At 64.6% G+C, this 27,999-nt stretch overlaps 1 protein-coding gene across 1 annotated transcript; it reads left to right on the forward strand.

Moving 5' to 3' along the window:
- KCNH2 (potassium voltage-gated channel subfamily H member 2) lies at positions 1-27,763 on the forward strand. The gene is made up of 15 exons (XM_057402808.1): positions 1-691; positions 1,378-1,608; positions 7,323-7,487; positions 7,678-8,124; positions 8,765-8,979; positions 18,055-18,480; positions 19,139-19,526; positions 22,531-22,730; positions 22,808-23,060; positions 23,144-23,337; positions 23,866-23,965; positions 24,041-24,319; positions 25,279-25,465; positions 25,604-25,775; positions 26,509-27,763. The coding sequence occupies exons 1-15, from the start codon at positions 616-618 to the stop codon at positions 26,698-26,700; spliced, it is 3,525 nt and encodes a 1,174-aa protein (XP_057258791.1). The 5' UTR covers positions 1-615; the 3' UTR covers positions 26,701-27,763.
- Positions 27,764-27,999: the final 236 nt, after the last annotated feature.

Consider the following 27,999-nt stretch of genomic DNA (forward strand, 5'->3'; position numbering starts at 1 on the left):
CCGAGCCGAGCCGAGCCGAGCCGAGTGGGGCCGAGCCTGGCTGAGCCGAGCCTAACCGGGCCGAGGCCAGCCGAGTTCCGCCGAGCTGAGCCCAGCCCAGCCGAGCCGAGCGGGGCCAGGCGGGGCGGGGGCTCCATCCATCCCCCCCCCCCCCCCCCCAGCCGCTCCGTGACTAAATAAGGCCGATGCGGCGCGCACCGAGCGGGTAGAGCGGGGGGGGGGGCACCGGCACCGATACCCGCACCGGTACCCGCACCGGTACCCGCACCAGCGCCGGTACCGGCAACCGCACCGGCACCACACCGGGCGGGCAGGGTCCGGGACCGGCGGGCACCGGGCGAGGGGAGGGCCCAGCTTTAACCCCTGCGCGCCCGCCCCGCATCCCGCCGCCCCCGGGGCTGCGCCGGGGCTGAGCCGGGCCCGGTGCCGAGCCGAGCCGAGCCGGGTCCCGCACCACCCCCCGCGCCGGAGCCGCCCCGCCGGCGCCGTCCTTGGCTCAAGGGCAGCGGGACCCCCCGCGGCGCGGGGCCGCCTCCCCGCTCCCGTTCCGTTCCTCCCCCCGCGGGGCCCGGCGGCGCGGAGCGGGCGGCGGCGCTGCCCCATGGGCCGGGCAGCATGCCGGTGCGGCGGGGGCACGTCGCCCCCCAGAACACCTTCCTGGACACCATCATCCGCAAGTTCGAGGGGCAGAGTGAGTGGGGCTGGGGGGGGCGGGTCGGAGCTGGGGCTGGGGGTGATGGGGACGCAGGGAGGCCTGGGGTGGGTTTGGGGTGCAGGTGATAAGCATGGCTGGGTGCTGTCACTGCCAGCCGTGAGCCTCCAGCAGCAGTACCAGGGTGCTGTGGGATCTGCCTGGTCTCAGGGGGGTTGAGCCCAATGGTGATGGAGCCTCAGCCAGAGGATCCCCAGCTCACCCCCAGCCTTGCCAACCCTCTGCTCTGTGCAGCACATTGGGCCCTGGCAGGGAGACACTGATTTCCCCGGGATGGGGGGACCCTGGTGCCTTTGGAGCCCTGGAGCATCCTGGGTGGGGACAGGGGAGTGTCTCGGTGACAGTGGCACCCCATGGGGTCACCATGCTGGGGGACAGACCGTGTGCCGGTGTGCCACAGCAGTGTTGTGACTTGGGGAGGTCCAGCCAAGCACCCATGGGTGTGGTGGTGGGGTCCCCAGCACCCCGCAGTGCTGGGGACCCCATGGTGATGGTGGTGGTGCTGGCAGCTTGAGGGCTCTCCTGGGGAGCAAATGGGGTGGTTTGCAAAATGTTGGGTCACAGGGAGCCCAGAGCTGTGGATGGACGGATGGATGGAGCAAAGCCCCCTCTGTGGGGTGCCGTGCTGGGGGTGCCGTATCTGACCATCCTCCGCTCTCTCCCAGGCCGCAAGTTCATCATTGCCAACGCCCGTGTGGAGAACTGCGCCGTGATCTACTGCAACGACGGCTTCTGCCAGCTGTGCGGGTACTCGCGGGCGGAGGTGATGCAGAAGCCCAGCACCTGCGACTTCCTCCACGGGCCCCGCACCCAGCGCGGTGCCGCAGCCCAGATCGCCCAGGCACTGCTGGGCGCCGAGGAGCGCAAGGTGGAGATCTGCTTCTACCGCAAGGACGGTAGGGACCGCGCTGCCGCCGGCGGCACCGGCAGAGATGGACGGTTATTTGTGGGGGGGATGCAGGCGGCCGGCCGTCACGGGCAGACAGACCCTAGAGTTAAGGACCTGCTGAGGCGGGTGGCCACGCTGTGCCCATCCATCAGCGTCATGGGTTGCGTGTGCTGCCGCTGTGGCTGGGAGCGCAGCACCGGTGGCTGGTGTCTCTGTGCCCAGGGGCAGCGCTGGGGCTGCATATCTGGCTCGAGGGTGGGGGTTTGTCCTGCAGCACCAGGGGTCTGCAGCCCTCCCTTCTTCCTGTGAAGGCTTCTAGGAGGGATGTGGTGCTAGGGCTGCTGTTTGGGCTGCTGTGGGGCTGGGGCTGTGAGGTGGGAGCAGCTTGCTGTGATCAGCATGCCCTCTGCCATGGGGCACTGCAGTGGGGGGGTGATGTGGGGTGCAGGGGCACTGTGATGCCCGAGAGCAAGATGAAGATATGGGAAGCAGTGGGGAGACACATTTTGGAGCAGCATCATTTGGGTGGCAGGGAGGGGGCAGCTGGCAACCATTTGACCTGCGCTGTCCTGGGGGTCTGGCTGCCCCATGGCTGCCCCATGTATGGGCGGGACCCTGTGAGCAGCCTCAGTGTGAGCCGTTGGGGCTCGAGCCTGCATGAGGTGTTACAGCACTGCCATTCCAGTGAGGATGCATAAGGAGGTCACCAGCCAGGCTGGGCACCAGTGCTATCATGAAGGTCCCTGCACTCTATGTCTGTGCCAGCACGCAGGTGCCAGGCCCTGTGGAGCCCTTTGCCTGGCACCAGCAGCCCCATGTTGGCGATGCCGGGGCTGTCCCGCGCGGCAGCCACCCCGGTGCCTGCACCAGGTGTCCCGGCTCTCACAGCAGCTGTCTCTGGCTCTCGGCACCCGGCCTCGGTTCCGGCACTCAGAGTAAACAAAGCTGGCTCCCAGCTGCCGGCACCGTGCCACGTGGAGCCGCGGCGGCTTCAGCTCCCCAGAGTCACTGATCTCTGGGACATGAGCTGTTGGGAGGCCTATCTGTGGCTGGGGGCTTAGGGCTGTGAGCAGGGCTGGGGGTACCCCTTGGTCCCTGCCCCGGCCCCATCCTGCTGCAGTTGCTGTGGCTCAGTGCACTGTGATGTCTGGCACAACCAGGCAGCGAGGTGAGTGCATCTGGTGTTGCCGGTGTCCTTTGTGTGGCACCAAGGGCTGGCAGGGTGCAGGCAGCACATGGCAGCCCTGGCCCCACTTGGGCAGCGCTCGATGAGTCCTTGTTAGGGCCAGGCTGATTGCCCCACGAGCACATGTGCCAGCAGTCGGGGCCGGGGCTCATGCTCCTGCTGGGCCCTTGCTGGCATTCCCATGGCCACCACACACCCAGGCAGCATCCATGGCCAGCTCCTACCTGCCTGCTGCTTGTGCTTTATGGCTCTGGGCAGCATCAGGCAGGTGGGGTGAGCCTTTGGGGTGCTCTGCCCCTTATCCCCCCTCCCAACCTGGGGAGGATGAGACTTTGCATCTCCAGTACCCCATAGGGGGCAGGGGTAGGAATGGGCTCTGTGTCCCCTGGTCCCCTGCCCCAGGCTGGGGTCCTTCCTCTGGCTTGCATTCCTGCATCCCCCAGCTCCCTGCTCATCACTCAGCATGGGGGAGTCCAGCTCCCAGGGCACTGCTACAAGGCAGGGTCCCCCAGCACCTCCCCAGAGCAGTGCAGGGGCTCACAGCCCCCAGCCAGCCCCCACCCCAGCCTGGGCTCGTGGGTACTGCTGTGGGACCCATGGGGAGGCAGGATGGGGAGTCCTCAGGGTGATGCAAGTTGAGGGTCCCGGGGTGCAGCTCCATCCTACCACACCTAGGTGTGCTGGGCACCTGGGACCTGCAGCAGCGGGTGCTGAAGGGGGAGGCTGGTGCTGCGGCAGCGCTGCCCGTGCCGCATCCCTGGGGAGCGCAGAGTTTCCAATGGGATATTTATAGGCAGCAGCAGCAGCAGGTGCATGCGGTGCACAGGGAGCTGGGGCTTCACCCTCCCTGATGCTTCTGGGACCTCCCGGGATGGGGGGGTCTTGGTTGGACGTGACTGTGCTCATCCATGGGGCAGGGGAGCAGGACCCATGGCGGTGCCTGGTCCCTGGGATATGGCATTTTCCTGCCCCCACATATCCGTCCCATGTCCGGGGACTATTGTGGGGGGTCCTGGCTGCAGCGGTGTTTGGTGCGCACAGCTCTGTGCTGGCTGTGTGCCGTGGGGCCAGCATGGAGAGGGGCTGCCGGCTGTGCTGTGGGAGCAGATATGGGGTGCTTGGGGACCTGCTGCATGGGGAACCCCCAAGAAACTGGACATCCCCAAGCAACAGTGGGACAGAGCCCGCACTGCTGCAGGCTCTGGCCTTGCAGTTGGCCCCCAGCATGTCCCCATCACAACTGCCATCACTCGTCCCACCAGGGCCCTTATGCCATGGCAATGAGCCCCACTCCTCTGCCCCAGCAGTGCAGCTCCCCCCACCACCGAGCCCATCCATCCCATCCCAGTTCTGCAGTGTGTGGCATTGCCGTGCCGCGGTGAGCGGCTGGGCCCCGCTGCGTCGCCAGCCGCTGCTGCAGCCATTAGTTTTGCACGACGTTGTTTATACAGCCCTGGCGCTGCCGGGGACGCCGGAAGGTCGCGGCAGCTGCGGGGATGCCGTGTCCCGCAGGGACGGCCTTGGGCAGCCGCCACGGTGCTGTCTTGCGTCTGTGGCATGGTGGGGGCCACGGAGTGCAAAAGACTCCCCACCGCCTGTGACCTTTGGTCATCTGGGGCTGGCTGCGGCACCACGTGTGCCTGAACATCAGTTGGCACAGACTGGAGCTGGGAGAAAGCATGAAGGAGCCGGATTGGGTTCCTGGTGCCCTCCTGCCCGGCACGAGCTGGCACATGTAGTGCTGGACGGGTTTCCCTGGCTGAACCCTGTCAGGGGCCACCGCGCTGGCGCCGGTGGCCAGGGGCTGGGGAGGAGCAGTAAGACACGTTTGCTCCTGCCAGTGCTGCCGGGGTGCCCAGGCAAGTTCATGTCCTCACTGCAGCACTGGAGCCATGCTGGACGCTGGTGGTCTTGGTCCTGTGGGGCAGCGAGCAGCGTGCTAACACCAGCATGGGGTGTGCCAGGGGGTCCTGGGGGTATCCTGATCCTGCAGCAGCACAGGATGGGGATCTTGGCAAGGTTTATGTGTACAGTGTGGGGAGCAGTGACATATCTGGGGTGCCTCAGCCTGGCTGGCCCTTGAAATGCAGCACTGGGGTGTGGAGTGCGGGGATCCCACAGCACAGCACAGTGGGGGCTGTGCTGCTGGGGTGCACTCCGGCAGGGGTGCATAGAGGGAAGGATTCATGGTGGGAGCTGTGCTGTGCTGGGGGGATCTGGTGGAATGTGGGGTGCAGGTGTGGAAGCACACGGTGCAGGGCAGGCTGCAGAGTGTGGCAGTGCAGGGAGCAATGTGGGATGCAGGGTGATGTACACAGTGTAGGATGCAGGGTGATGTGCTCGGTGTGGGTGCAGAGGTGGAGATGCAGGGTGCACAGCATGGCACAGAGCGGGGTGCGGAGTGGGGGGGTGCAGGGTGCACACCATGGGCACAGATTGCGGTGCTTTATGTGGGGGTGCACTGGGGGGTGCGTGGTGCCGGGGTGCAGGACGTGCTGTGCACGATGTCGGGGTGCCCGGGGCAGTGTGTGTGTGGATGGGGTCCCCCACACTCCCTCGTGATCCCCCCCGCCCGGTGCTGCGCCCTGGCGGTGGAGGGGAGCAGCGCAGCCCCGGACGGAGAGGGGCTTTGGGGGTGAGGGGGTGCAGGGGGACAGAAGGGAGTGGTGTGGGGGGGGGCACATGTATCTGTCAGGTGCAGGGAGAGAGGCCGTGGATGGATTTGGGGCGCAGGTCTAACGGGCTGTCCGTGCTTTTGGGGTGCAGGGTGCACCCTCAGCAGGAGAGCCCCCCCTCCCTTCCTCCCTTTCTTCCTCTCCAGGGGAGAAACATTCAGTGTCCCTATCACTCGTGGTCGGGTTCCCCAAGTCTAAACGGGAGAAGTGGGGGGCGCGAGACCCCCATTCCTTATGGGGGGGGGGGGGCGGGGAGGCTTTGTCAGGCTGGGCAGGGTGCTGGAGGGTAGCAACAGGGGAGTGGCATTGCCAGGGAATGGGACGGAGTGGGGTGATGTGTTCTGGAAGAGGGGTCTGTGGGGTGCTGGGGGATGCTGGGGGATACTGGAGGGAGCACGGGGCTCAGCGCATCCCCCGGCCATACAGCACTGCGGGTGAAGGTGGGTCCAGTGTTTCGGAGACCCCAGCCCTTTACCCCACCAGCGCACCCCCACTCACATGCATTCCCCCCCCCCCCCAGCCCGCCACCTCCAGATCCCTGCACCCCGTTTCCCCACGGGCAGCCCGGTGGCGGGGGGACACTGGCGCTGGCCGGTGCCCGCGGGGACCGGACCGGGACCCCGGGCCGCATGGCGTGGCGTGGCGTGGCGTGTCCGTCCCACGGCGCCGGCGGCTGCTGCCCGCAGCCATATTTAGGCATAAAGCCGGCGCGGCGGCGGCCGTGCCAAGGGCCGCAGACCCGGAGCTCGGGGGGGGGGCGGCCGGGGGGTCCCCTCCACCACCCGAGACCACGGCCGGGCTCGGGCCCCCCCGCTCTCCCCCGGCCCGCCTGGGGTGGGGGTCCCCATGCCTGCAGCCCCTGGGGCGCGTGGGGAGGGGGCCATGGGACGCTGACCCGCAGCCCAGGGCCCCACCAGCAGCAAGGTGAGGAGCGAGCATTGGGATGGGCTGGCCGCCGATGGGTCGGATCAGCGGCGCTGGGAGGGTGCCCGATGCCGGTGGTGCTGTCGCGTGTCGCGGGGATCAGCGGGATTAGTCCTTCCCGAGGGCGCCGGGTGGGCGACGATGGAGCAAAGCCACTGCCGGCGGCACCGCGCCCATGTGTCGGTGCCGCTGATCCCCCCGCAGCGGGGACCCACGCGCCTGCCGCGGCTCTGGCCCTCTGCCCGCAGCCCCACGTGCGGGTCGGGATTCCCCACGCGGGGCTGGGGACGGTGCCGGTGCCAGCTGGCAGCCGACGCTCCTGTGCTGGGCTCCCCAGCACATGCCGGGCCTGCTGCCAGCGGGTGGGGGTGATCCGGCACCCCGCTATCGCGCTTGTCCCATGTCCTGCTGCGGCTGCTGGGGCTGCTGCTATGGGGCTGCGGTGACACCCCCGTGTAACCCCCAATGCAGATGAGGACCCCACAGTGAGGGGGGCTGGGGGGGGATGCAGGATGTTGCCCCATCCCTATGCAGGAGAGGTTAATCCCGGCTGCCCCAGGCCCCCCCATCCCAGCTGATCTCCAGATGCAGGATTAACGCTACAGCTGTTAACAACTCCTGAGCGGTTTAAGCCTGGCCTGGCAACCTGACTGCCCCCAGCGCTGCTCCCCCCAGACCTCTGGGATGTTTGGGGGGTGCTGGGGAAGCAGGTTGGGTTCCGGCACTCAGAACCCTCTCGTGCCTCGGTTTCCCCCCATGATGCAGTTGCAGCGGGGCTGGCACGCGCTGAATCAGCAAGTTCTCGATCCCCTCCCTTTTCCAGGGCAGGGTGCAGGAGAGGGTGCCCAGTGGGGTGGGGGGGGGGGGTAAGAGGGGGTGCACAGCAAGGACGGAAAGCGGTGCCACTGCAGTGCTGAGCCTCCTTCCTCCCCACAGGCAGCTGCTTCCTGTGCCTGGTGGATGTGGTGCCAGTTAAGAATGAGGATGGGGCTGTTATCATGTTCATCCTGAACTTCGAGGTCGTGATGGAGAAGGAGCGCCTGGGCTCGCCTGACAAGGACACCAACCATTGGGTCACCCCTGCCAACTGGTTCCCTGCAGGTAGGACTGGTGCCGGGGCAGATGGCATGGCTGGTGTGGAGGGTTGTGCCAGCAGTAGGTTTGCACTGACCCTGCTCCTGCAGACCGTGCATCCTGGGTGCCAAAAGCGCTGTGCTACGTGGCACATGGTGAGGGCAACGGGTGCCCATGGGTTGGTTTGTATCCCAACCCTTCTCCTTCCTCCACCCAGGGCGCAGCAAGTCCTTCCGTCTGAAGCTGCCGGCGCTGCTGGCGCTGGCGGGCAGCAAGCAGTCCCTGCCGCAGGAGCCGCCCGATGCCGTGGTGGTGGACTTCTCCAAGCAGAGCAGTGAGTCCAGCCCCGAGGATGCCCCGCCCTCGCTGGAGCCCAGCTGCGCGGTGGGGAGCCAGCCCGAGGACCAGGCGGCACTGATGGGGGACGGCCCCACGGCTGAGCCCCCTGTCACCCACTCCTCGCCGCGCACCGACCGCCTGGCCCTGCACGCCGCCTTCTCCAACTGCAGCCTGGCGCAGCGCAGCCGCTCCCGGGAGAGCCTCCACAGCGTGCGCAGGGCCTCCTCCGTGGACGACATCGAGGCCATGAAGGGCGACGGTGACAAGCGCTGCCACAACCGCCACGCCAGCACCGGCGCCAGCATGCACCGCGGCTCCAGCACCGGTACGGCGCCGACGGTGGCACACCGCGGGCATTGGGTGTGCACTGGTGCAGCGTGTGGCCGCAGGGTGAAGGCGATGGGGCTGGCAGCTCATTAGGGCCAATGCCGTCACCTGCACTGAGGGAGCCGCCGGCAGTGCCGACACACGGCCGCTGCGGCACTCGTCACTGTCAGGCTCCTCATCGCTGTAATGCTTGGCGCCGGCGGCTCCGGTGCCTGATGGGGCCTCCCCATCACCTGGTGTGGGTGAGCTGGGGCAGCCCTGAGCCCCACAAGGCACCAAGCCCCCCATGCCTGGTGGGGAACCACAGCCACCCCAGTGCATACCCCTGCCTGGTGGGGTTGGGGGGCTGCCCTCTCATCCTCCAGCCCATTCACAGTCCCCCATTAGGGGAGTGGAACATAATTATATTAACGTAAATGATAGCATGATGTTGGGTGTTGCAACGCCCAGATGGGGGTCCCCCCGGCCGAGGGCTCCTCGCTCACCCTGCCTACCATGGGACTCCCCAGCCCCAGAACTCCCCTTACCTGCCAGGGGAACCCCCTCTAACCCCAGGGCTCCCCTTGCCTGCCTTGGGACCCCAGCCCTGGATAGCAGCAGGGCCGTGGCTCCCTCATGGTGATGGTCCCCCCGCCCAGGGGCCATGACCACGGTCCGGAGTGCCCTGCTGAACTCCACCTCGGACTCGGACCTGATGCGCTACCGGGCCATCAGCAAGATCCCCCAGATCACCCTCAACTTCGTGGACTTCAAGGCTGATGCGTTCCTGGCCGCGCCGCCCGGCGAGAAGGAGATCATTGCCCCCACCAAGCTGAAGGACCGTACCCACAACGTCACCGAGAAGGTCACCCAGGTGAGCCCGCGGGTGCCCGGTGGCCGGCAGAGGTGGTCAAGCAGTGCTTGGGGTATGGCTGGAGCCCAGAGGATGCTCTGCACAGGTGCTGGCTGCCTGAGCTCATGGGGAGGTGCTGGAGCATGCAGGGTGATGCCAAAGATTCATAGGATGATGCAGAGGGTGGTGGATGCTAGAGCATGCAGGATGATGCTGTAGCTTGCGGGGAGGTGATGGAGCTCACAGTATAATGATGGAGTGTGCAGGGGAGTGCTGGAGCTCTCAGGATGCTGGAACATGCAGGATGCTGGAGGTCACGGGATGGTGCCAGGAGCTCACAAGGTGATGCTGCAGTGTGCAGGGAGCACAGGGAGGTGCTGAAACTTGGAGGATGATGCCAGAGCTCACAGGATGGTGCTTGGAGCTCACAGGATGGTGCTTGGAGCTCACAGGATGATGTTTGGAGCTCAAAAAGCAGTGCTGGAGCTCACAAGATGATGCTTGGAGCTCGCAAGGCAATGCTGGAACTTGCAGGAGGACGCTTGGAGTTCATAGAGCGATGTTTGGAGCTCACAGGATGATGCTTGGAGCTCACAAGATGATGCTTGGAGCTCATAGAGTGATGCTTGGAGCTCATAGAGTGGTGCTTCGAGCTCACAGGGTGATGCTGAAGCATGCAGGGCAATGCTGGAGCTCCCAGGCTGGTGCCGGATGGTGCTGGGGGCTGCCAGAGGAATCTGGGACCATGGCTGAGTCCCCATGCTGCCCCTGCCCAGGAGGGCTGCTCACGCAGGGCATGCTGGGGCTGCCGCTGGCTGTGCTGGGGCCTTTGTCCCCCATACCCTGAGGACCAGAGGGTCCCACTTGCTCCCTTTGGGGTGGTGCTGTGGGAGGGTGAAGGAATGGGTGCCATGGTGGGGTGGCACATGGCTGGGACATGCCCTGCGCCATGCTGGGGTCCCCGCTGTGTTCCCAGCAGGAAGGAAGGGGCAGCCCCCCCCGGCTGGGACATCCCTCAGCCCTGGCTTCATCCCAGGGCAGGAACAGGCCCCGGTGTCACGGCAGGCTGCCGGGGGTGCCGGGGGGATGCGGTGGTGTCTAATCCTTGGCACATTGTGTAACTGCCATCTGGCTACTGGGAGCAGGCGGCGGCAGCTGCTTAATTACACCCTGATTCTGGCTCCTGCTAATGAACTGAGGGCTCCCAGGACCCCTGTCCAGCCAGCCAGCCAGCCCTGGCACAGGGCTGCCTCAGGGATGAGGCAGAGGGGTGGGGAGCGGGGAACCCTCTCTGCCTCATCCGCATCTCCCTCGGGGCAGCCTCACTTCTGCCATCACTTCTCCCTGGGGTCCCCAGCAGCTGGCAGGGGCTGGAGGTGCCCCGATGCATCCGTCTGTGCTCCAGCTTCTGAGCAGCCCCTGCCCCCTCTGCCTGCATCTGCTCGCACACGTGAGGGGGACCCATGTGGGACCCCAGCTCCCACGGGGACCTCGCAGCCCTGCTGCTGGGGTGCGCCCAGCCCCATTCCCCGCACCAGAGTAGACCCCTGTATGGGGCTGGTGGGCCCCTCTGTGGGGTGTGGGACCCCAACCTGGTGAGCACAAGACTGGGTCCCCTCAAGTTACCTTCCCACCCCTCCAAGATGCCACTGGCCTTCCCTGCTCCTCTCCAGCATGCTAATGAGCAGCATCCCAGTTGCCTCTGCTGTGTAATTAATTCTGATGCTGTGCTGGCAGCCGCTGGGCAGGCAGCTGCCTGCACCGGCCCTGGTCATCCCCTCCTGCCTGTAACCGCTGTCACTGCGCAGTACCTGGTGGATGGGGGGCCATGGCTGCCCTCAGCAGGCTGGCTATGCCCCATGGCACTGGGGTGGGGTCTCGGCTCTTCCGCAGCCACACCATGCTCCCTGGGGTGGGAGCACGCATTGCTGCCCACAGCTCCCATCAAGGTTACCATGCTCTCGGGCCCACTGCCTGGCCCCAGCCGGCCGTGCTGTGCCAGTGCGGTGGGGACAGGCACGGGGTCGGGGCCCAGCATGGCTGGGCCGGTGGCTGGTGCTCGGTATTGTCTGGGTTGGCACAAGGCCCCACGGCCGTGCAGGGTGGTGATGCTGCAGTGTCCTGTGGTAGCCCCAGGGACCTGCAGCCCGCTCCAGCGGGACCCCTACCTGCAGTGGGGCAGGATGGTGCTGGGGCTGGGTGATGCCAGCACCGTGCCTGACCGTTTTGGGAGCTGGTGTCCGGTGTGGTGTGGCGGTGGTGGAGGATGTGCAGCTGCCTGCCATGGTGGGAGTCTGAGCTGGGCATGTCTGGGGGGGTCCCCAGCCCCACTCAGGCTGGGGGTGACCACAGTGCAACCGGCAGAGACAGGGTGTCACGGGGAGCCATGGGTTTGTACGCCGTTAGTTGTGGGTGGATGTGAGGGTGGGGGTGCAGGGAAGCCCCTCCTTGATGGAGCAGGTCCTCCTCTTCCCCATCCCCGCTGGGTGAGGCTGCAGCACCCCAGGGTGCCTCCTCTGCGGGGACACAGTGGTGCCAGGCGCAGTGTGTCCCGCTGCCAGGGCTGGGCAGTGGCCAAGGACACGGGGAGCCGTGGGGCTGGGAGTCAGCCTGTGGACACCTTGTCCCCATCCCTGTCCTGCAGAGATGGAGCTGTGCAACCACACCTCACCTCTGGGGGTACCCGCGAGTCTATTGGGGGACCATGGGGACTCTTGGGGCTCTGCAGGAAGGGGCTGACAGCCTCGGGACTGGGGGGGGCAGCGGGGACACTGTCGGGGTCCCCAGGGAGCAGCGGGAGTGTCCCCCCCCGTCCCCCTGTGCCTCAGTTTCCCCGCGAGGGGTGTTCCCGCTCCCTCCCCGCGCGGTGACGGCCCCGCGGGGAGTGGCGGAGGCTGGAGCCGCGGGGGGGCGGCGGAGGCGGGCGGCGGCAGCGGCGGGGGGGGGCTCGGGGTTGAGGGGGGCGCCGGCCCCGCTCCATCTGCTGCCAGCTCGGGGCCGCGCCGGGACGGGCCGTGCCAGGCTGGGGGGTGGCGGCAGCGGGGGCAGCGCGGGGCTTCCCCCGCGATCGCGACCATGGCCCCGGCGCGGCGCGACAGCGGCGACCGCCCCGACGGGGAGCGCAAGGGCGGCCGCGTCCGCCGGGCTGTCCGCATCTCCAGCCTGGTGGCACAGGAGGTACCGGGGGAGGACCGGGGGATGACCGGGGGATCGGGGAGGAACGGGCCGGGGTCCCTCCCGTGGGGAGCGGGCTCCGGGAGGGAGCAGGCGCCGGGTCCCGGGGTTTCCCTGTTCTCACGTTGGGCTGGAGCCGGGAGGGACAACGGGGCACGGAGTGAGATGGGAGTGGGCTCAGCATCCCGGGGTCTGGTGAGGCTGGGAGCTGGCGTATCGGCTGTGCTCCAGCCAAACTCCATGTGTAGGGGCAGCGTGGGGCATCACCCACCCATGGGCACCCTGCTGCCCACCCGGCTGGGTGCTGTGCCATGACCGTGATGTGGGGGTTGCTGCATGGCTGCTTGTCGAGGTGCTGCAGCACTGGTGGCTGCCATGTCCCCAGGTGGTCCCCATGGGTGTCCCATCGACGGCGGCTTGCGGCACGGCGGTGTGGCCGCGGCATGGGATGGTGTGGGTCAGCACCAGTGACTGCGTCAGCAGGTGGGGGTCGGGTGTTGGGGCGTGCGCACCGCCCCGCGGGGACGTCACCCTGTCACAGGGCTCGTCACCCCACCCTGCACCCGGCACCGCGGGGTGTGGGTGCTGCCGCCGTGCTGTCAGCAGCAGGGTGCCTGCATTGCCTCCGGCCCGGGGTGGTCGCCTGTCCCCGGTGTCCATGTCGGGTGGTGCCGAGGGAGCTGCACCGCTGCCGCAGCTCAATGCTGTGAGTACCGGCCACTGCTGCCACAGTGGGGACAGTTGGGCATCGCGGTGTCCCAATTGCTGCCATGCACGGTGCCTTGCTGGTGGTCAGTGCTTGCCACGGTGGAGAATGCGTTGGGTGATGCCGACACTGGAACCGATGAGGGTGTCACGGCTTGGTGTGGGGCGCCAACACTCATGGTGCTGCCGCTGTTTTTGGAACACCCTTGGGCCCGCGCATGTTGGTGTGGCTGTCCTGCTTTGGGTGTCCCCAAAGGTGCAGAGTTCCCCATCAGCGCTGGTGTGGTTGCTGCTGTGTTTGGTACCGTGGATGCTGGGGTCAGCGTGCAGTAGGTATCTGTATCCTGATGTTGGGTGTCCAGAGGGTGCTGGAAACCTGCTGATGACAGTGCCAGGGTGGCTATTGGGTGTCTGTTGGTGTTGGGTGCTTGTGTTTACGCTGTTGTGGGATACACGGGCAAGTGCTGGGTGGGTGCTGGCACTGGTGCTGGTGGCTGTGGCTGTTGGGTATCTGCCAGTGCAGGTGTATGGGTGCAAGGTGTCTGATTTTGGGTGTCTGTCAGTGCAGGTGGTGGGATCTGTGGGTTTCTGTGGGGTCTGCACTTGGTGCTGGGTGGTTTCACCATGGATGTGCGGTGTCACCACAACACTGGTGTCAGCACAGGCCTAGCTGCCATGGTGGGGGGTGTTAGCAGTACAGTGTGGGGTTTCCGTTCCTGGTGTCTGGGGGGTGCTGGGGTCGGGGGTATTTGCAGCAGCGAGGGGGCTGTGCCCTGTGGGCGCGTGTGTCTGGGACGCGGCAGGTGCTGTGCCGGATGTCTCCGGGTGTGCGGGATGGGTGTTGGGTGCCAGCAGGTGTTGGTGTACGTGTCACCGTGAGCACGAGGTTCCATGTGCCTGTGCTGGGGCGGTGTACGTGTCACTGCGTGTCAGCACCGGCAGTATCTGTGTCACGGTGACTGATAGGTGTTGTGGCACTGACAGCAGTCCAGCTGCCTCTTGGCATCACCCGGTGTGGCACCATGCTCTGCCGGGCCGGGGTCTGGGCTGGAGGGTTAGGCTGCATGTGTGTGGCTGGGCACATAGGTGGAGGTGCCCCAGACCCTCGCTGTGCCCTACATGGTAGATGAGTGGAGGTTGTCCCCACGGCTGTGGGAGACTGGGGACTCCGCTATGGCTGAGAGGGACAGGGGAGGCTGAGGGCTCTCTCCACGGCTAGGGGGGCTGGGCTTGTCCCTGTAGCTGGGGGGTCAGTGGGCTATGGGCTCTCCCCACAGCTGGGGCTCCTAGCAGGGCTGTCCCTCTGGCTGGGGGAGATGAGGGGGGCTGGGGGCTATTCCCGTGGCTGGGGAGGACTGGGGCTGTCCCCGTGGCTCAGGGAAGGCTTGGGGCTGTCCCCCCAGGGCTGGGGGCACGGTGGGGGGTGCTGTCCCCTGCGGTGGTGAAGCACTGAGGGTGTCCCAGGTGCTGCCCCCCTAGTGTATCACAGGGGGTGTCCCGGGGCCCACAGGGCTGTGTGACATGTGGGGCAGCACAGGGTGCCAGAGCTCAGCATGGCCCCTCAGACCCCTCCCCACCATGCTGAGGGTCCTGAGCTGTTCCCGGCACCTGGGGGTGGGGGTGGTAGCGCGAGGGTGGATCCTGGGGCTGCTCCCCATGGTCACACAGCCCTGGATGGGGGGGGGGGGAGGGGGTCCGAGGGCCTCAAGGCTGGGACGGGCCTGCATTGTGGGGGGGTATCCAGATGCAGGGGGGTTCCTGGGGCACCTGCCCACGCTGCCCATCCTGCCCGTCCTGCCCGCGCTGCAGGCAGGGATTTGTCCCAGTTTGGGGCAGCAGCTGCGTTAATTTTAGAGGCAGGAGCCGGCTGGTTGTTGAAGCCACCCCCCCCCCCAACCCCCGTCACCCTCCTGGCCCCCCCCGCCCCGGCTAAAAATGGAGCCAGGCTAGCAGAACTTAAAGGGGCAGCCAGGATGGGGCTGAGGGGACACCACCAGGACCCCTACAGGGCTCTCACCTGCTGTATGGGGTGCTGGAGCCCGGGGCGGGAGCTCTGGCCTGGGGTACCACTGCCCTGTGGTGTCCCCGTGGTACCCCAACTCATGTGTCTTGCAGCATCATCATCCTCTGTCCCCAACCCAATACCCTGGCCCCCTGCGTCCCCACGGTTCCCATGATCGCACATGCCCCTGTCGGATCGTGACCCCCTATGACCCCACAGAGGTGTGACCCCATGTGCCCGTGCAGCAGCCGTCACCCTTGCCCACGGGTGGCACATATGGGACACACAGGGGATGCTCGGGTGCCTGCCCCCAGGAAGGGGTGTGTGAACACTCCCCATTCCATGCCGGCTCCACTGGGACCCCCCACCGCACATGCAACACACATGGTCCCATCCCATCCCATCAAGCAGTGCATGGGGACTCAGTGCCAGCGGGAAACCCCTCCTGTGGGTGGCAGCGGGTGACTCAGGGCTGATGACAGGAACCGTCATTGTCACCACGTGTCCCCGGCACCGCCACCGCACAGGCACGGCTGTTCCCGCAGTGCTGCGTCACTTCTTTGGGCTCTGCCGTGGGCACGGGGACGCTGAGGGACAAGGGGTGTCCCCCTGGGATGTCCCCCACTTTCTTGTGTCCCGATATGGGGTGGTGACAGCAGTGGGGGGCTGTTTTGGATGAGTCAGCAGGGTGGGAACAGCATGAGCACCGTGCAGGTGTGTGCTCATAGTGTGTTCACGGCATGCTTAACGGTGCGCTCGCATGTTCACGACACGGGTGCACACCGTGATGTCCTGCTCGCCACCATGGGGCTGGCCTGTGTCCCCCCAGCACCACGCACGAGTGCCCAGACAGCCGAAGGGGTGCCAGTGGTGTCAGGAAGTGGCAGCTGCCACCGTGGTCACCGCCGGCTGTGCCAGTGCCACACACCGTGCTGTGGTCCCGAGCCCCGTGTATCAGTGGGGTTAACGTGCGGCGTGGAGGGGGGTGCCCTGGCTCTGCCCGCCAGAGCGGAGCAGGCTGGGAAACATTTCCGCCCTAATAACTCTCCCCTGGCTGCCGGTGGAGCGTGGCTCCCGCCGCTGGCGCCGACCCGCCGAGGGGTGCCCGGTGCCCGGCCGGGCCGGAGCGGCGGCTGGATGGGTGCTGGAAGCAGTGGCGGGGGGTCGTGTGCCCGGTGCCCGCGGGGCAGCGGGCGGGCGGGCGGTGGGGGGTGAGAGCCGCCGGCACACCATGGGCCGGGCCCGGTCCCACGGGCGGCCGTGAGGATGCTGGCGTCGCTCCTGAAGCTGCTCCAGGAGTTGCCGGGGCCCCCCGCCGTGGCCCCCCGCGCCGGAGCAGGACCCATGCCCGGCATCTCTCTCTGCGGCACCTGCCTGAGCCTCGACGGCAACGGTGACCGCACTGCGGGGCAGAGCCGGGAGGAGAAGGTACCGGTACCACCAACCCGGGGAGGGAGTCCGGTGGGGCTGTGCCGCGGGGCTGCTCCTGGCAGGGTGCTGGGTGCTGCCATGCGGGTAACAGGAGGGTCTGGGCACTGTGCTCACCCCGGGTGGCTCATGTGATGGCCGCGGGTGGGCTCAGGCTCAGTGTCCTCCGGCTCTTGTGGGGTGGTGGGCAGGGGCTGTGGGTCCCCCTGGTCACCTCACCTGTGCCTTAGAGTGGTGACTGCAGCATGGGGAGGGGAGGGACTCCCCCCCAGGGACCCCCAGGTCATGCTCACTGGGCTGTGCTGCTGTCCTGCAGTAATGTGGGGGCATGGCTGCGCTGGCATCACCCCAGCTCCCATCCCTGCCCTCGGGTGCCCTGGGATCCATGCACAGCTGCTGCAGGCAGCTGGTAGCCATCAGCCCCCGAATGTCTGAGCCCCACAGCTGCTCTGAACAGGCACTATGGGGCCAGTGCTGTGCCCAGGATGCTCTCATCCAGGGGACTGCCCGCCATGGGGCCCCTTGCCCCACAACATTGCTCACCCAGTCCCTATTTCTGGCTGATGTCCCCCCATCCCGTGGCTGGTACATCTAATCCCTGTGCTGGATGGATGGCCACAGCTGCTGGGGCATGGCAGTACCCCCCAGACCCCCCGCAGTTGTGTGTGCGTGCACATATATTTGCACATATGTGTGCATGTGCAGGAGGGATGTGTATGTGGCGGGGGGGCATTGCTGTGGGCAGGGGGATCCCCGAGGCAGTGCAGGCGGCACCGGAGGGGCTGGCACAGTGAGAGGCCGCAGTGCCCGTGCCAGCCCTCAGCTGCGTCACTGTGTGCCACTGGGGCTGCCAGATCTGCTCCAGCAGCAGCTGCACCAGGATCCCACTGGAGCAGGGCTTGGCATGACCGGGGAGCCCCGGCAGCATTGAGTGTGTGCAGGGGTTGTGAGCGTTTGCTATGGGGCCAGAGGGGCATGTGGGGCAGCTCTGCTGGTGAGGTGCCTTTGTCTTGGCTGTGTGTGCCAGATGTCCCCCCCTGCACCCACAGCACCAGCCACAAGGAAACACGATCCTTTCAGTTGGAAAAGACCTTTAAGCTAATCGAGTCTGACCATTAACCCAGCAGTGCTGAGGCGACCGCTAAACCGTGTCCCTCAGTGCCACATCTACACATCTTTTAAATCCCTCGAGGGGTGGTGACTCCACCACTCCCTGGGCAGCCTGTGCCAGTGCTTGACAACCCCTTCAGTGAAGAATTTTTTCCCAGTATCCTACCTAAACCTCCCCTGGTGCAGCTTGAGGCTGTTTCCTCTTGTCCTATTGCTTGTTATTTAGGGGAAGAAACAGACTCCCACCTGTCACATAGCACTGAGGTCTCCCCTGAGCATCCATGTGCCACCAGTACGCACCAGTGCAGCCCCAGCCCAAGGGTGCTCTGCCCACAGCTGATGGGTGCAGACTCTGTTTGGGGACAGAGGTTTGGGGGTCTCAGCCACATGACAAGGGGGAATGGCTTTAAACTGACAGAGGGGAGATTGAGATGAGATCTGAGGAAGAAGTTCTTCCCTGTGAGGGTGGTGAGGCCCTGGCACAGGTTGCCCAGAGAACCTGTGGCTGCCCCATCCCTGGCAGTGTTCAAGGCCAGGTTGGACGGGGCTTGGAGCAACCTGGTCTAGTGGAAGGTGTCCCTGCCCATGGCAGGGGGTTGGAACTGGATGAGCTTTAAGGTCCCTTCCAACCCAAACCATTCTGTGATTTGATGAGATGAGCCCTTGCCCACCCCCAGGTGCTGTCGCTGGGCGCTGATGTTCTCCCGGAGTACAAGCTGCAGGCTCCACGTATCCACAAATGGACCATCCTGCACTACAGCCCCTTCAAGGCAGTGTGGGACTGGCTGATCCTGCTGCTGGTCATCTACACGGCCATCTTCACGCCCTACTCGGCCGCCTTCCTGCTCAACGACCAAGAGGAGGTCCAGCGCCACCACTGCGGCTACTCCTGCAGCCCCCTCAATGTGGTCGACCTCATCGTGGACATCATGTTCATCATCGACATCCTCATCAACTTCCGCACCACCTATGTCAACTCCAACGAGGAGGTGGTCAGCCACCCCGCCAAGATCGCCATACACTACTTCAAGGGTTGGTTCCTCATCGACATGGTGGCTGCCATCCCCTTTGACCTGCTCATCTTCGGCTCTGGCTCTGAAGAGGTACCTGTCGCTGCGCTGGGTTGCTGCCATGCCCTGTCTGGGCTGGGTGCTGTTTCAGTGCTGGTCCTCCTGTGGGGTGGTGCTTGGGGGTCCCATGTGTGCCCCCAGGCTGGGTCTGGGTGCCCATGGTGCCAGAGTGGGTGTGTTCTGCTCCCTGGGTGCCAGGTCTTCCCAGGGGGTCCTATATGCACCCCCAAAATAGGGCCAGGGGCCAGTAGTGACATGATGGGTACCAGAACAGTGGGTGTTGTAGCAATGGGTGGTATTGCCTGGGTGTCAGGTCCTTGTGCAGGGACATGCCCATAGGTCCCACACATGTCCCCAAGCCAGGGCCAGGCATCCTTGGTGCCAATGTGGTGCCAGGGTGGTGCTTGCAGTCCCCTGGGTGAAAGCTCCTCCTGTGGGGTCATGCTTGAGGGATCCCACATGCACCCCCAAGTGCCCGTGGTACTGCAGTGGATGCCAGGATGGTGTTTGCTGTGCCCTGGGTGCCAGCTCCTCCTGTGTGGTGGTGCCCAGGGTCCCATTCATGCTCCCAGACCAGGGCCAGGCATCTGTGGTGATGAAGCGGGTGCCAGGCGGTGGTTGCCAGGGCAGTGGTTGGGGGTCTCCACCACAGCATCCCTCAGTGACCCCCACTGCGGCCCCGTCCCCGCAGACCACCACCCTGATTGGGCTGCTGAAGACAGCGCGGCTGCTGCGCCTGGTGCGGGTGGCCCGCAAGCTGGACCGGTACTCGGAGTATGGGGCAGCCGTGCTCTTCCTCCTGATGTGCACCTTCGCGCTCATCGCCCACTGGCTGGCCTGCATCTGGTACGCCATCGGCAACGTGGAGGGGCAGCGCATCGGCTGGCTGCACTCGCTGGGCGACCAGATCGGCAAGCCCCTCAACGCCAGCAACCCCCTCTACGGCCCCACCATCAAGGACAAGTACGTCACCGCGCTGTACTTCACCTTCAGCAGCCTCACCAGCGTCGGCTTCGGCAACGTCTCCCCCAACACCAACTCCGAGAAGATCTTCTCCATCTGCGTCATGCTCATCGGCTGTGAGTGCCCCGGGCGGTGCGGGGATGGGCTGCGGGGGGCTGCACAGGGGTGTGCGTGTGAGAGTGTGTGTGTGTGAGTGTGAGCGTGTGTGTGAGAGTGAGGGTTTGTGTGAGAGTGAGCATGTGTGTGTGTGAGTGTGAGCGTGTGTGTGTGTGAGAGTGTGTGTGAGTGTGAGCATGTGTGCGATTGTGAGGGTTTGTGTGAGTGAGCATGTGTGTGTGAGTGTGAGCGTGTGTGTGAGAGTGAGGGTTTGTGTGAGAGTGAGCATGTGTGTGTGTGAGTGTGAGCGTGTGTGTGTGTGAGAGTGTGTGTGAGTGTGAGCATGTGTGCGATTGTGAGGGTTTGTGTGAGAGTGAGCATGTGTGTGTGAGTGTGAGCGTGTGTGTGAGAGTGAGCGTGTGTGTGTGTGAGAGTGTGTGTGTGTGAGAGTGTGTGTGAGTGTGAGCGTGTGTGCGATTGTGAGGGTTTGTGTGAGAGTGAGCATGTGTGTGTGAGTGTGAGCATGTGTGTGTGAGAGTGTGTGTGAGCGTGAGCATGTGTGTGAGTGTGAGGGTTTGTGTGAGAGTGAGCATGAGTACGTGTGAGCGTGAGCGTGTGTGTGAGAGTGAGCATGAGTGCGTGTGAGCGTGTGCAAGTGTGAGTGTGTGTGAGTGTGAGTGTGTGTGAGCATGAGCATGAGTGCGTGTGAGCGTGTGCGAGTGTGAGCGTGTTAGTGTGTGTGAGTGTTCGTGTGAGTGTGTGTGAGTGTGTGTGAGCGTGTGTGTGCGTGTGAGTGTGAGCGTGTGTGTGAGTGTGAGCGTGTGTGTGAGTGTGAGCGTGTGTGTGAGTGTGAGCGTGTGTGTGAGTGTGAGCATGTGTGTATGTGAGTGTGAGCGTGTGTGTGAGTGTGAGCGTGTGTGTTTGTGTGTGAGTGTGTGAGTGTGAGCATGTGTGTATGTGAGTGTGAGCGTGTGTGTGAGTGTGAGCGTGTGTGTTTGTGTGTGAGTGTGTGTGAGTGTGTGTGAGTGTGAGCATGTGTGTGTGTTTGTGTGAGTGTGTGAGCATGTGTGAGTGTGTGTTTGTGTGAATGTGAGCGTGTGTGTGTGTGTGAGCGTGTGTGAGTGTGAGCGTGTGTGTGAATGTGTGAGTGTGAGCGTGTGTGAGTGTGTTTGTGTGTGTGAGTGTGTGAGCGTGTGTGAGCATGTGTGAGTGTGTGTGAGCATGTGTGTGTGAGCATGTGTGTGTGTGAGTGTGAGTGTGAGCATGTGCAAGTGTGTTTGTGTGAGTGTGAGCGTGTGTGTGAGCATGTGTGTGTGTGAGTGTGTGTGTGTGTGAGCGTGTGTGAGTGTGTGTGAGTGTGAGCGTGTGTGTGTGAGTGTGAGCGTGGGTGTGAGTGTGTGTTCGTGTGTGAGTGTGAGCGTGTGTGAGTGTGTGTGTTTGTGTGTGTGTGAGTGTGAGCGTGTTAGTGTGTGTGTTTGTGAGTGTGTGTGAGCGTGTGTGTGTATTTGTGTGAGTGTGAGCGTGTGAGCATGTGTGCATGTGTGTTTATGTGTGTTTGTGTGAGTGTATGTGTGTGAGTGTGTGAGAGTGTGAGTGTGTGAGTGTGTGTGTGAGCGTGTGTGAGTGTGAGCATGTTTGTATGTGTGCATGTGAGCGTGTTTGTGAGTGTGAGCGTGTGTGAGTGTGAGCGTGTGTGTGTGTGAGCATGTGTGTGAGTGTGAGCGTGTGTGAGTGTGTGTGTGTGTGAGTGTGAGTGAGTGTGAGCATGCATTTGGGGGGTGCATGTGCCTGTGTGAGCATGTGTGTGTATATGTCAGGGGATGCACGTGAGCACACATGCGTGTGTGTGTGTGTGTGTGTGTGTGTGTCCATGAGTGCATGAGCATGCGCAGGGCGTGTGCATGTGTGTGAGCATGCATGTGTATGTGTCAGGGGGATGTGGGCAAGCACATGTGCATGTGTGTGTGATCGCATGTGTGTGCATGGACGTGTGTGTGTGTGTATGTGCATGTGAGCATACACATGTATAGGTGAGCAAGGGGTGCATGCAAGAATGCGTGCATGTGGGAGCATGCATGGGGGGTGCATGCATGTGTGTGTGAGCACACGTGTGTGTATATGTCAGCAAAGAATGCATGTGAGCACACGTGCAAGTTTGAGAGCATCTATGGGTGTGAGTGGGAGCTTGTGTGTATGAGTGCATAAGTGTGCATTTGAGATGAGTGTGCATGTCTAGGGGTGTGCATGTGAATAGGCATTTGTATATGTCAGTGGGGGACTTGAGTGAGCACACACGTCTATGAGTGAGACTGTGTGTGAGTGTGGATGTGCATGTGTATGTATTAGCGTGCATGTGTGTGTCGGTATATGTGTGAATGTGTGTATGTCAGTGTACGTGGAGGTGCGTGTGCACGAGCACATGCATGTGTATATGAGCATGGGTGCACGTGGACAAGGATGTATGTGTGAGTGCAGGAGTGCGTGTATTTTCAACTGGATATTGGGAAAAAGTCTTCCCTGAAAGCGTAGTCAGGTATTGGAACAGGCTTCCCATGGTGTGGAATCACCATCCCTGGAACACGAGGCCCTGTGACATGGCTTAGTGGTGGACTTGGCAGTCCTGGGGTGACATTTGGACTTGATGATCTTAAAGATCTTTTCCAACCCAGTTAATTCCATGAGCACATACATGTGTGTGTGAGACTGCATGTGTGCATGTCAGTGTGTGAGTGTATGCATACATGTGCGGGCATGTGTGTGCGAGCGTACATGTGAGTGTGTGTGTGTGAGCATGCACATGCGTGCGCACACCTGTGTGTGTGAGTGCACATGTCTGAGTGTGCCAGGGAGCCAGAGCATGTGTGTGTGGGGCTGGGGGGTGTGTGTCTCTGTGTGTGTGTGTGCATACACTCACACACGTGTGCAGCGCTGCCGGGGCAGGGACTGTGTCCGGTGGGCGTCCTGCTGCTTGCGGTGGGTTCCGGTGTGGGTGCCCGGTGCCCTCACGCCGCTTACCTGCCGCAGCGCTGATGTACGCCAGCATCTTTGGGAACGTGTCGGCCATCATCCAGCGCCTGTACTCGGGCACCGCGCGCTACCACACACAGATGCTGCGTGTCCGCGAGTTCATCCGCTTCCACCAGATCCCCAACCCGCTGCGCCAGCGCCTCGAGGAGTACTTCCAGCACGCCTGGTCCTACACCAACGGCATCGACATGAACGCGGTGAGCGCCCTGCCCTGCTCCCACCGCCCCCACCACGGCACCCCACTGCCCTCCCTGTGACACCTGGTGTCCCATAGGTGCTGAAGGGCTTCCCCGAGTGCCTGCAGGCTGACATCTGCCTGCACCTCAACCGCAGCCTGCTGCAGAACTGCAAGCCCTTCAAGGGTGCCACCAAGGGCTGCCTGCGTGCCCTGGCCATGAAGTTCAAGACCACGCATGCCCCTCCGGGGGACACATTGGTACATGCTGGAGACGTCCTCACTGCGCTCTACTTCATCTCTCGCGGCTCCATCGAGATCCTGCGCGGGGACGTGGTGGTGGCCATCCTGGGTGAGCCCCCAGCAGTGGGGTCCTACAGCCCCCACCGTGCCCGCCATGGCCTGACCCCCCCTCCTCTGGTGCGTGTATTCCAGGGAAGAACGACATCTTTGGGGAGCCGCTGAACCTGTACGCACGGCCCGGGAAGTCCAATGCGGACGTGCGGGCACTGACCTACTGTGACCTGCACAAGATCCACCGCGAGGACCTGCTGGAGGTGCTGGACATGTACCCCGAGTTCTCCGACCACTTCTGGTCCAGCCTCGAGATCACCTTCAACCTGCGCGATGTGAGGGGATGCGGAGGCCAGGGGGAGCACGGGATGCACAGGGGGCACATCCTGCTGTGCCTTGGGGTGTCCTGAGCAAACTGGGGGTGCTGGGGAACCGGGGTGTCCTTGTCACACTTGGGGGGGTGCTGGGCAAATTGAGAGAGTCCTGGGAAAACTGGGGGGTCTGGAGAAGCTGGTGGGTGCTGGGCAAACTAGGGGAGTTCCAGTCCTGGACAAAGTGAGGAGTGCTGGGCGAGCTAGGGAGGGTCCTGGGCAAAGTGAGGGGGTCTTGGAGAAACTACGGGGTGCTGGGCAAAGTCGGGGGGTGCTGGGCAAACTGCAGAGGTCCTGGGGAAGCAAGGGGGTGCTGAGCAACCTAGGGGGTCTTGCGCCCCCAGCAAGGGATGCTCAGGGCTTGGAGACAGTCACCCTGGGGTGCCCCCAAGCATCACCCCCTAGCAGCAGCACCACGCAGCTTCCTGCCGGCCCCATCATGCCCAGGAGGGGGGGTCTGGCTGCCCCCAACCCCCCCCATTCTCCCCGCAGACCAACATGATCCCCGGCTCCCCAGGCAGCGAGGAGCTGGATGGCGGCTTCAACCGCCTGCGCAAGCGCAAGCTCTCCTTCCGCCGGCGCACGGACAAAGGTGGGTTCAGGGCAGGGGCCAGGGGCGGTCCGGGCCCGTTAGGGCCGCGGTGACCCCTGTCCTGTCCCCCCACAGACGCCACCAGCGCCGGGGAGGCACGGGGTGGGCCGCAGGCACTGCGGCCGGGACGGAGCTGCCAGGCGCCCGGGGCCCCGCGCGGGCCGGCAGAATGGGAGCCATGGCACTGCGGGTCCCCCCCAAGCTCCCCGTCCAGCGATGAGGAGGAGCCCCCCGAGCCTGGGCCGGGGGCCGCTGCCCTGTCCCCGTTCCGCAGCGCCCGGGCGGGTGGGCAGGACACGGTGCCCAGCGAGGCCGAGGAGCGCGAGGGCAGCGACATGTGTAACCCGCTCTCAGGTGGGGACGGGCTCAGGGGTTGTGGAGGGGGCCCTCATCTCGTCATTCCCCGCGCTGGGTTCTGCGGATCCCCAGCAGGTCCTGGACACCCCCATTGCTGCAGCTCTGCCTGCGCCTGGATCCCCATCCCCTGCCCTGCACCTTCCCCTGCCTTTGTGCCCCTTTGGGGAGCTGCATGCCCACTGCAGTGCATCCATGCGCCATGCCTTCTGGGATGTCTCCTTGCTCTGCTCTCACTGGGTGCATCACTGCTGCTTGCTCCTTGCCCATTGGGATGCATCCCTGCTCCCTCTTCCATTCCTTCTGGGATGCCTCCCTGTTCTGTGTCTCCTGGGATGCACCCCTGCTCCATTCCTTCCTGGATGCATTCCTACTCCCTGCTCCATCCCTGCTTTGTGCCCACTTCTTGGTGGCTTCCCTTCTCAGTACCTGCTAGGATCTATACATGTTCCATGCCTGTTGGGATGTGAACGCTGGGATGCGAACACTGGGATGCATCCTTGCTTCCTGCCCTGTGCCTTTTGGGATGCATGCCTGTACCCCTCAACATGTCTTCTGGGATGCCTCCCTGCTCTGTGCCCATTGGGATGCATCCCAGCAGGCAGGGATCAAGGAGCTGGGATACATCCCTGCTCTGTACAAACTGGATGAATCCCTGCTTTCCTGCCCTGTGCCTGCTGGCATTATCCCTGCTCCTTGCTCCATGCCTTCTCAGATGCATCCCCGCTCCCTGTTCCGTTCCTAAGGTGATGCATTCCTGCTGCCTGCTCCATTCCTGTTCTGTGCCTGCTGGGATGCATCAGTGCTCCCCTCACCATGTCTTCTGGTATTCATCCCTGCTCTGCGCCCACTGGAAAGCATCCCTGCTTCTTGCTCCATATCTGCTGGGATGCATCCCTGCCCCCTGCCTTCAGGGACACCCTAAGGTCCCTGATGTCTCCCATTCCCTGCCCTTACAGGAGCCTTCTCGGGGGTCTCCAACATCTTCAGCTTCTGGGGGGAGAGCCGGGGCCGGCAGTACCAGGAGCTGCCGCGCTGCACCATCCCGGCTCATGCCGCGCTCAGCATCCCACTGCCAGCCATGAGCCGCCGGCAGCGCTCCGAGGTGGAGATGCGCCTCGACCTGCTCCAGAAGCAGCTCAACAGGTACCTTAGGAGGGGGTTGAGGGGCAGCACAACCCCATAGGAGTCCTCCAATCGCCCGTTGGGGCGATTGGGGGGCTCCTATGGGGTCACGATGCCCTATAGCATTGCCTTCCATTGCACACACATGTATCGCAACAGGTTGGAGACCCGCATGGCAGCAGACATCAGCTCCATCATGCAGCTGCTGCAGCGTCAGGCCGCACTGGTGCCGCCCGCATACAGCACGGTCTCGTCCCCACACCAGGCCCCCGGCCCCCCATGCCCGCTGCAGCCCGTCCTCCCCATCACCCCCATCCAGCCGCTTGCTCAGGTCAGCACAGCACGGTCTCTGCATCCCCAAGTGTGGAGCAGCACCTCAAATCTGACACACCACCCCATCCTTCAGCCCCACTGTGGGTTGGGGGTCACCCCTGAGTCCCCCAAGCTTGAGGCAGCCCCCTCCTGTGCCACATCCTCTAGCCCCACAGGACCCCTCCAGCTTAGGGAAGCCCATTACCCCATTCTCCAGCCTCACTGCAGGTTGGGGTAACCCCTGAGGACCCCAGACCTGGGGCAAACCCCTCCTGTGCCACATCACTTCATCCTCCATCCCCATTGAGTGTTGAGGTCATGCCTGAGCGCCCTAGTCTTGGGGTAGCCCCTCTCCTAATCTCTCAGTCCCAAAGTGGGCTGGGGCCACCTCTGAGCCTCCCAAGTTTGGGGCAGCCCCATCCTCCAGCGCTACTGTGGGTGGGGGTCACCTCTGAGGCCCCCAAATCTGCAGTAAACCCCTCCCATGCCCATCACTTCATCTTCCATCCACGCTGTGGGTTAGGGTCACATCTGAGCCACCCCCCCACCCCCACCCCGCCACCCTCCAGTCTTTGGATAGCCCCTCACCCATTCTCCAGCCCCTCTGCAGAATGGGGCCACCCCAAGTTTGGGGCGGCCCCATCACCCCATCCCCACTGCCCACCGGTGCTGCCCGCAGCAGGGGGGTGCCGCACCGAGCCCCTGTCCCATCCCGCCTGCCCCGGTGCCACCGGTTGTCCTCTCTCCCGCAGGTTCCCAGCTTCCCGGTGCCGCTGGAGCTGCCGCCGGACCCCCTCCACGGGCCGCCGCCGCCGCCACCGGACGTGGTGCTGCTGGTGGAGCCGCCGCCCGCGCCGCCGCGCCGCCTCTCGCTGCCCGGGCAGCTGCCCGCCGCGCCGGACACGCAGCCGCTGCACAGACACTGCTCCGACCCCGGCAGTTAATGCGCAGGGACGGGGCCGGGACCCCCGGCGCGACGGGACGCGGGACCCCCGTCCCCAGGACGCTGGCCGGGCCGGCGGGACCCAGGCCGCCGTCCCCCACGGACAATCCTTCCCTTCTCCCTCCCTCCCGCCGCGGGAGCCCTTCGGCACCCCCCGTTAGCTGGCCTAACCCGGGAGCCAGGCCCCCCCTTGCCCCGCGGCTCGGCTGGCCGGACTGTCGGATGCGTGCTGCTCTCCGCCTCCCCATCCTCCTCCTCCTCCTCCTCCTCCCGGTAGTGCCGCAGCCCCTTCCCCATCCAGACCCCCACGGCCAGAGGCAGCGCGGCGGTTGGGGGGAGGTTGCACGGGGGTGCGCCCGCGTGTGTGTGCGTGTGTCATGCGTGTTTACCTGTGCTGCGGGTCTGCCTGCCTGCCTGCACTCCCATGTGTGTGCATGTGCGTGTGTGTGTGCGTGCTCGTGTCCGGGGGGGGTCCTCAACACACTGCTCCCCTGTGCCCCTACACATGTGTGTCTGTATGTACGTCTGCCCCAACCGTGCTTCCCGCCCGCCGTGGCACACGTGTGCATGCATGTGCATGTGCACACCGCGTGCGCTGAGCCGCAGCACGGGGCAGGGTTGCCGTGTCCCCCCCGTCTGTGTCCCGGCTGTGGTGACCCTGTGGCTGGGGGTGTCTGTGTGTGTGTGCCTGGGGTGGTGGCGGGGTCCCCTCTCCGCACCACTCACCGGTGCCCCCCTGTACCCCTGGCTGCTCCCCAGCACAACCGGTGGCACAGGGCAGGGGGTGCAGCCCCCCAGCATCTCCCCAGCCCGCGGTGCTACCCCACGCACAGAGAAGGGGATGCCGCGGTGGGGAGGGGGCGCAGGCACGGTCCGGATTGGGGGGCTCCTGCCCACCCACCACCACCCATCGACCTCCCCAGCTGCTCGCCCCATAGCGTGTGCCGTGTTCGTGCCGTTGTCCCGTAGCCGAGCGCTGTGTGCGCCCACCCCGCCGTTTCACACCGCCCTGCATGTTGCCTTCCGCGGTAGGTGCCCCCCCAATAAACCGGACGGACACCCCGGCTCTGTGTGCGCCTGCACTGCGGGATGGGGGCATGGCAAAGCTGCAACACCGCCGCAGGGACAGGATAGGCAGCACCCTGTGGGAGACACGGGATTAGGGCCCGCTGCCATGGGGCGACACCGGTGCACACCCCATGTGGGACAGGGACAAGGTCCAGGAGTGTGGTGCGGGGTGGAGAACCTTGAACTATGGTGGAATTAAATACTGCAACAGCCAATTTGCGGGATGTGATGT

The sequence above is a fragment of the Pezoporus wallicus genome, unplaced genomic scaffold (assembly GCF_028554395.1).
Source record: "Pezoporus wallicus isolate ANWC-B61680 ecotype Strahan unplaced genomic scaffold, APGP_CSIRO_Pwel_v1 contig_8057, whole genome shotgun sequence".
NCBI lineage: Eukaryota > Metazoa > Chordata > Aves > Psittaciformes > Psittacidae > Pezoporus > Pezoporus wallicus.

Bases quoted from the DNA above. Each gene is read 5' to 3' on its own strand.
- KCNH2 (XM_057402808.1), top strand. From the start codon at position 616: ATGCCGGTGCGGCGGGGGCACGTCGCCCCCCAGAACACCTTCCTGGAC. The intron at 18,481-19,138 runs GTACCTGTCGCT...CCGTCCCCGCAG, and splicing joins TCGGCTCTGGCTCTGAAGAG to ACCACCACCCTGATTGGGCT. The intron at 19,527-22,530 runs GTGAGTGCCCCG...TACCTGCCGCAG, and splicing joins CTGCGTCATGCTCATCGGCT to CGCTGATGTACGCCAGCATC.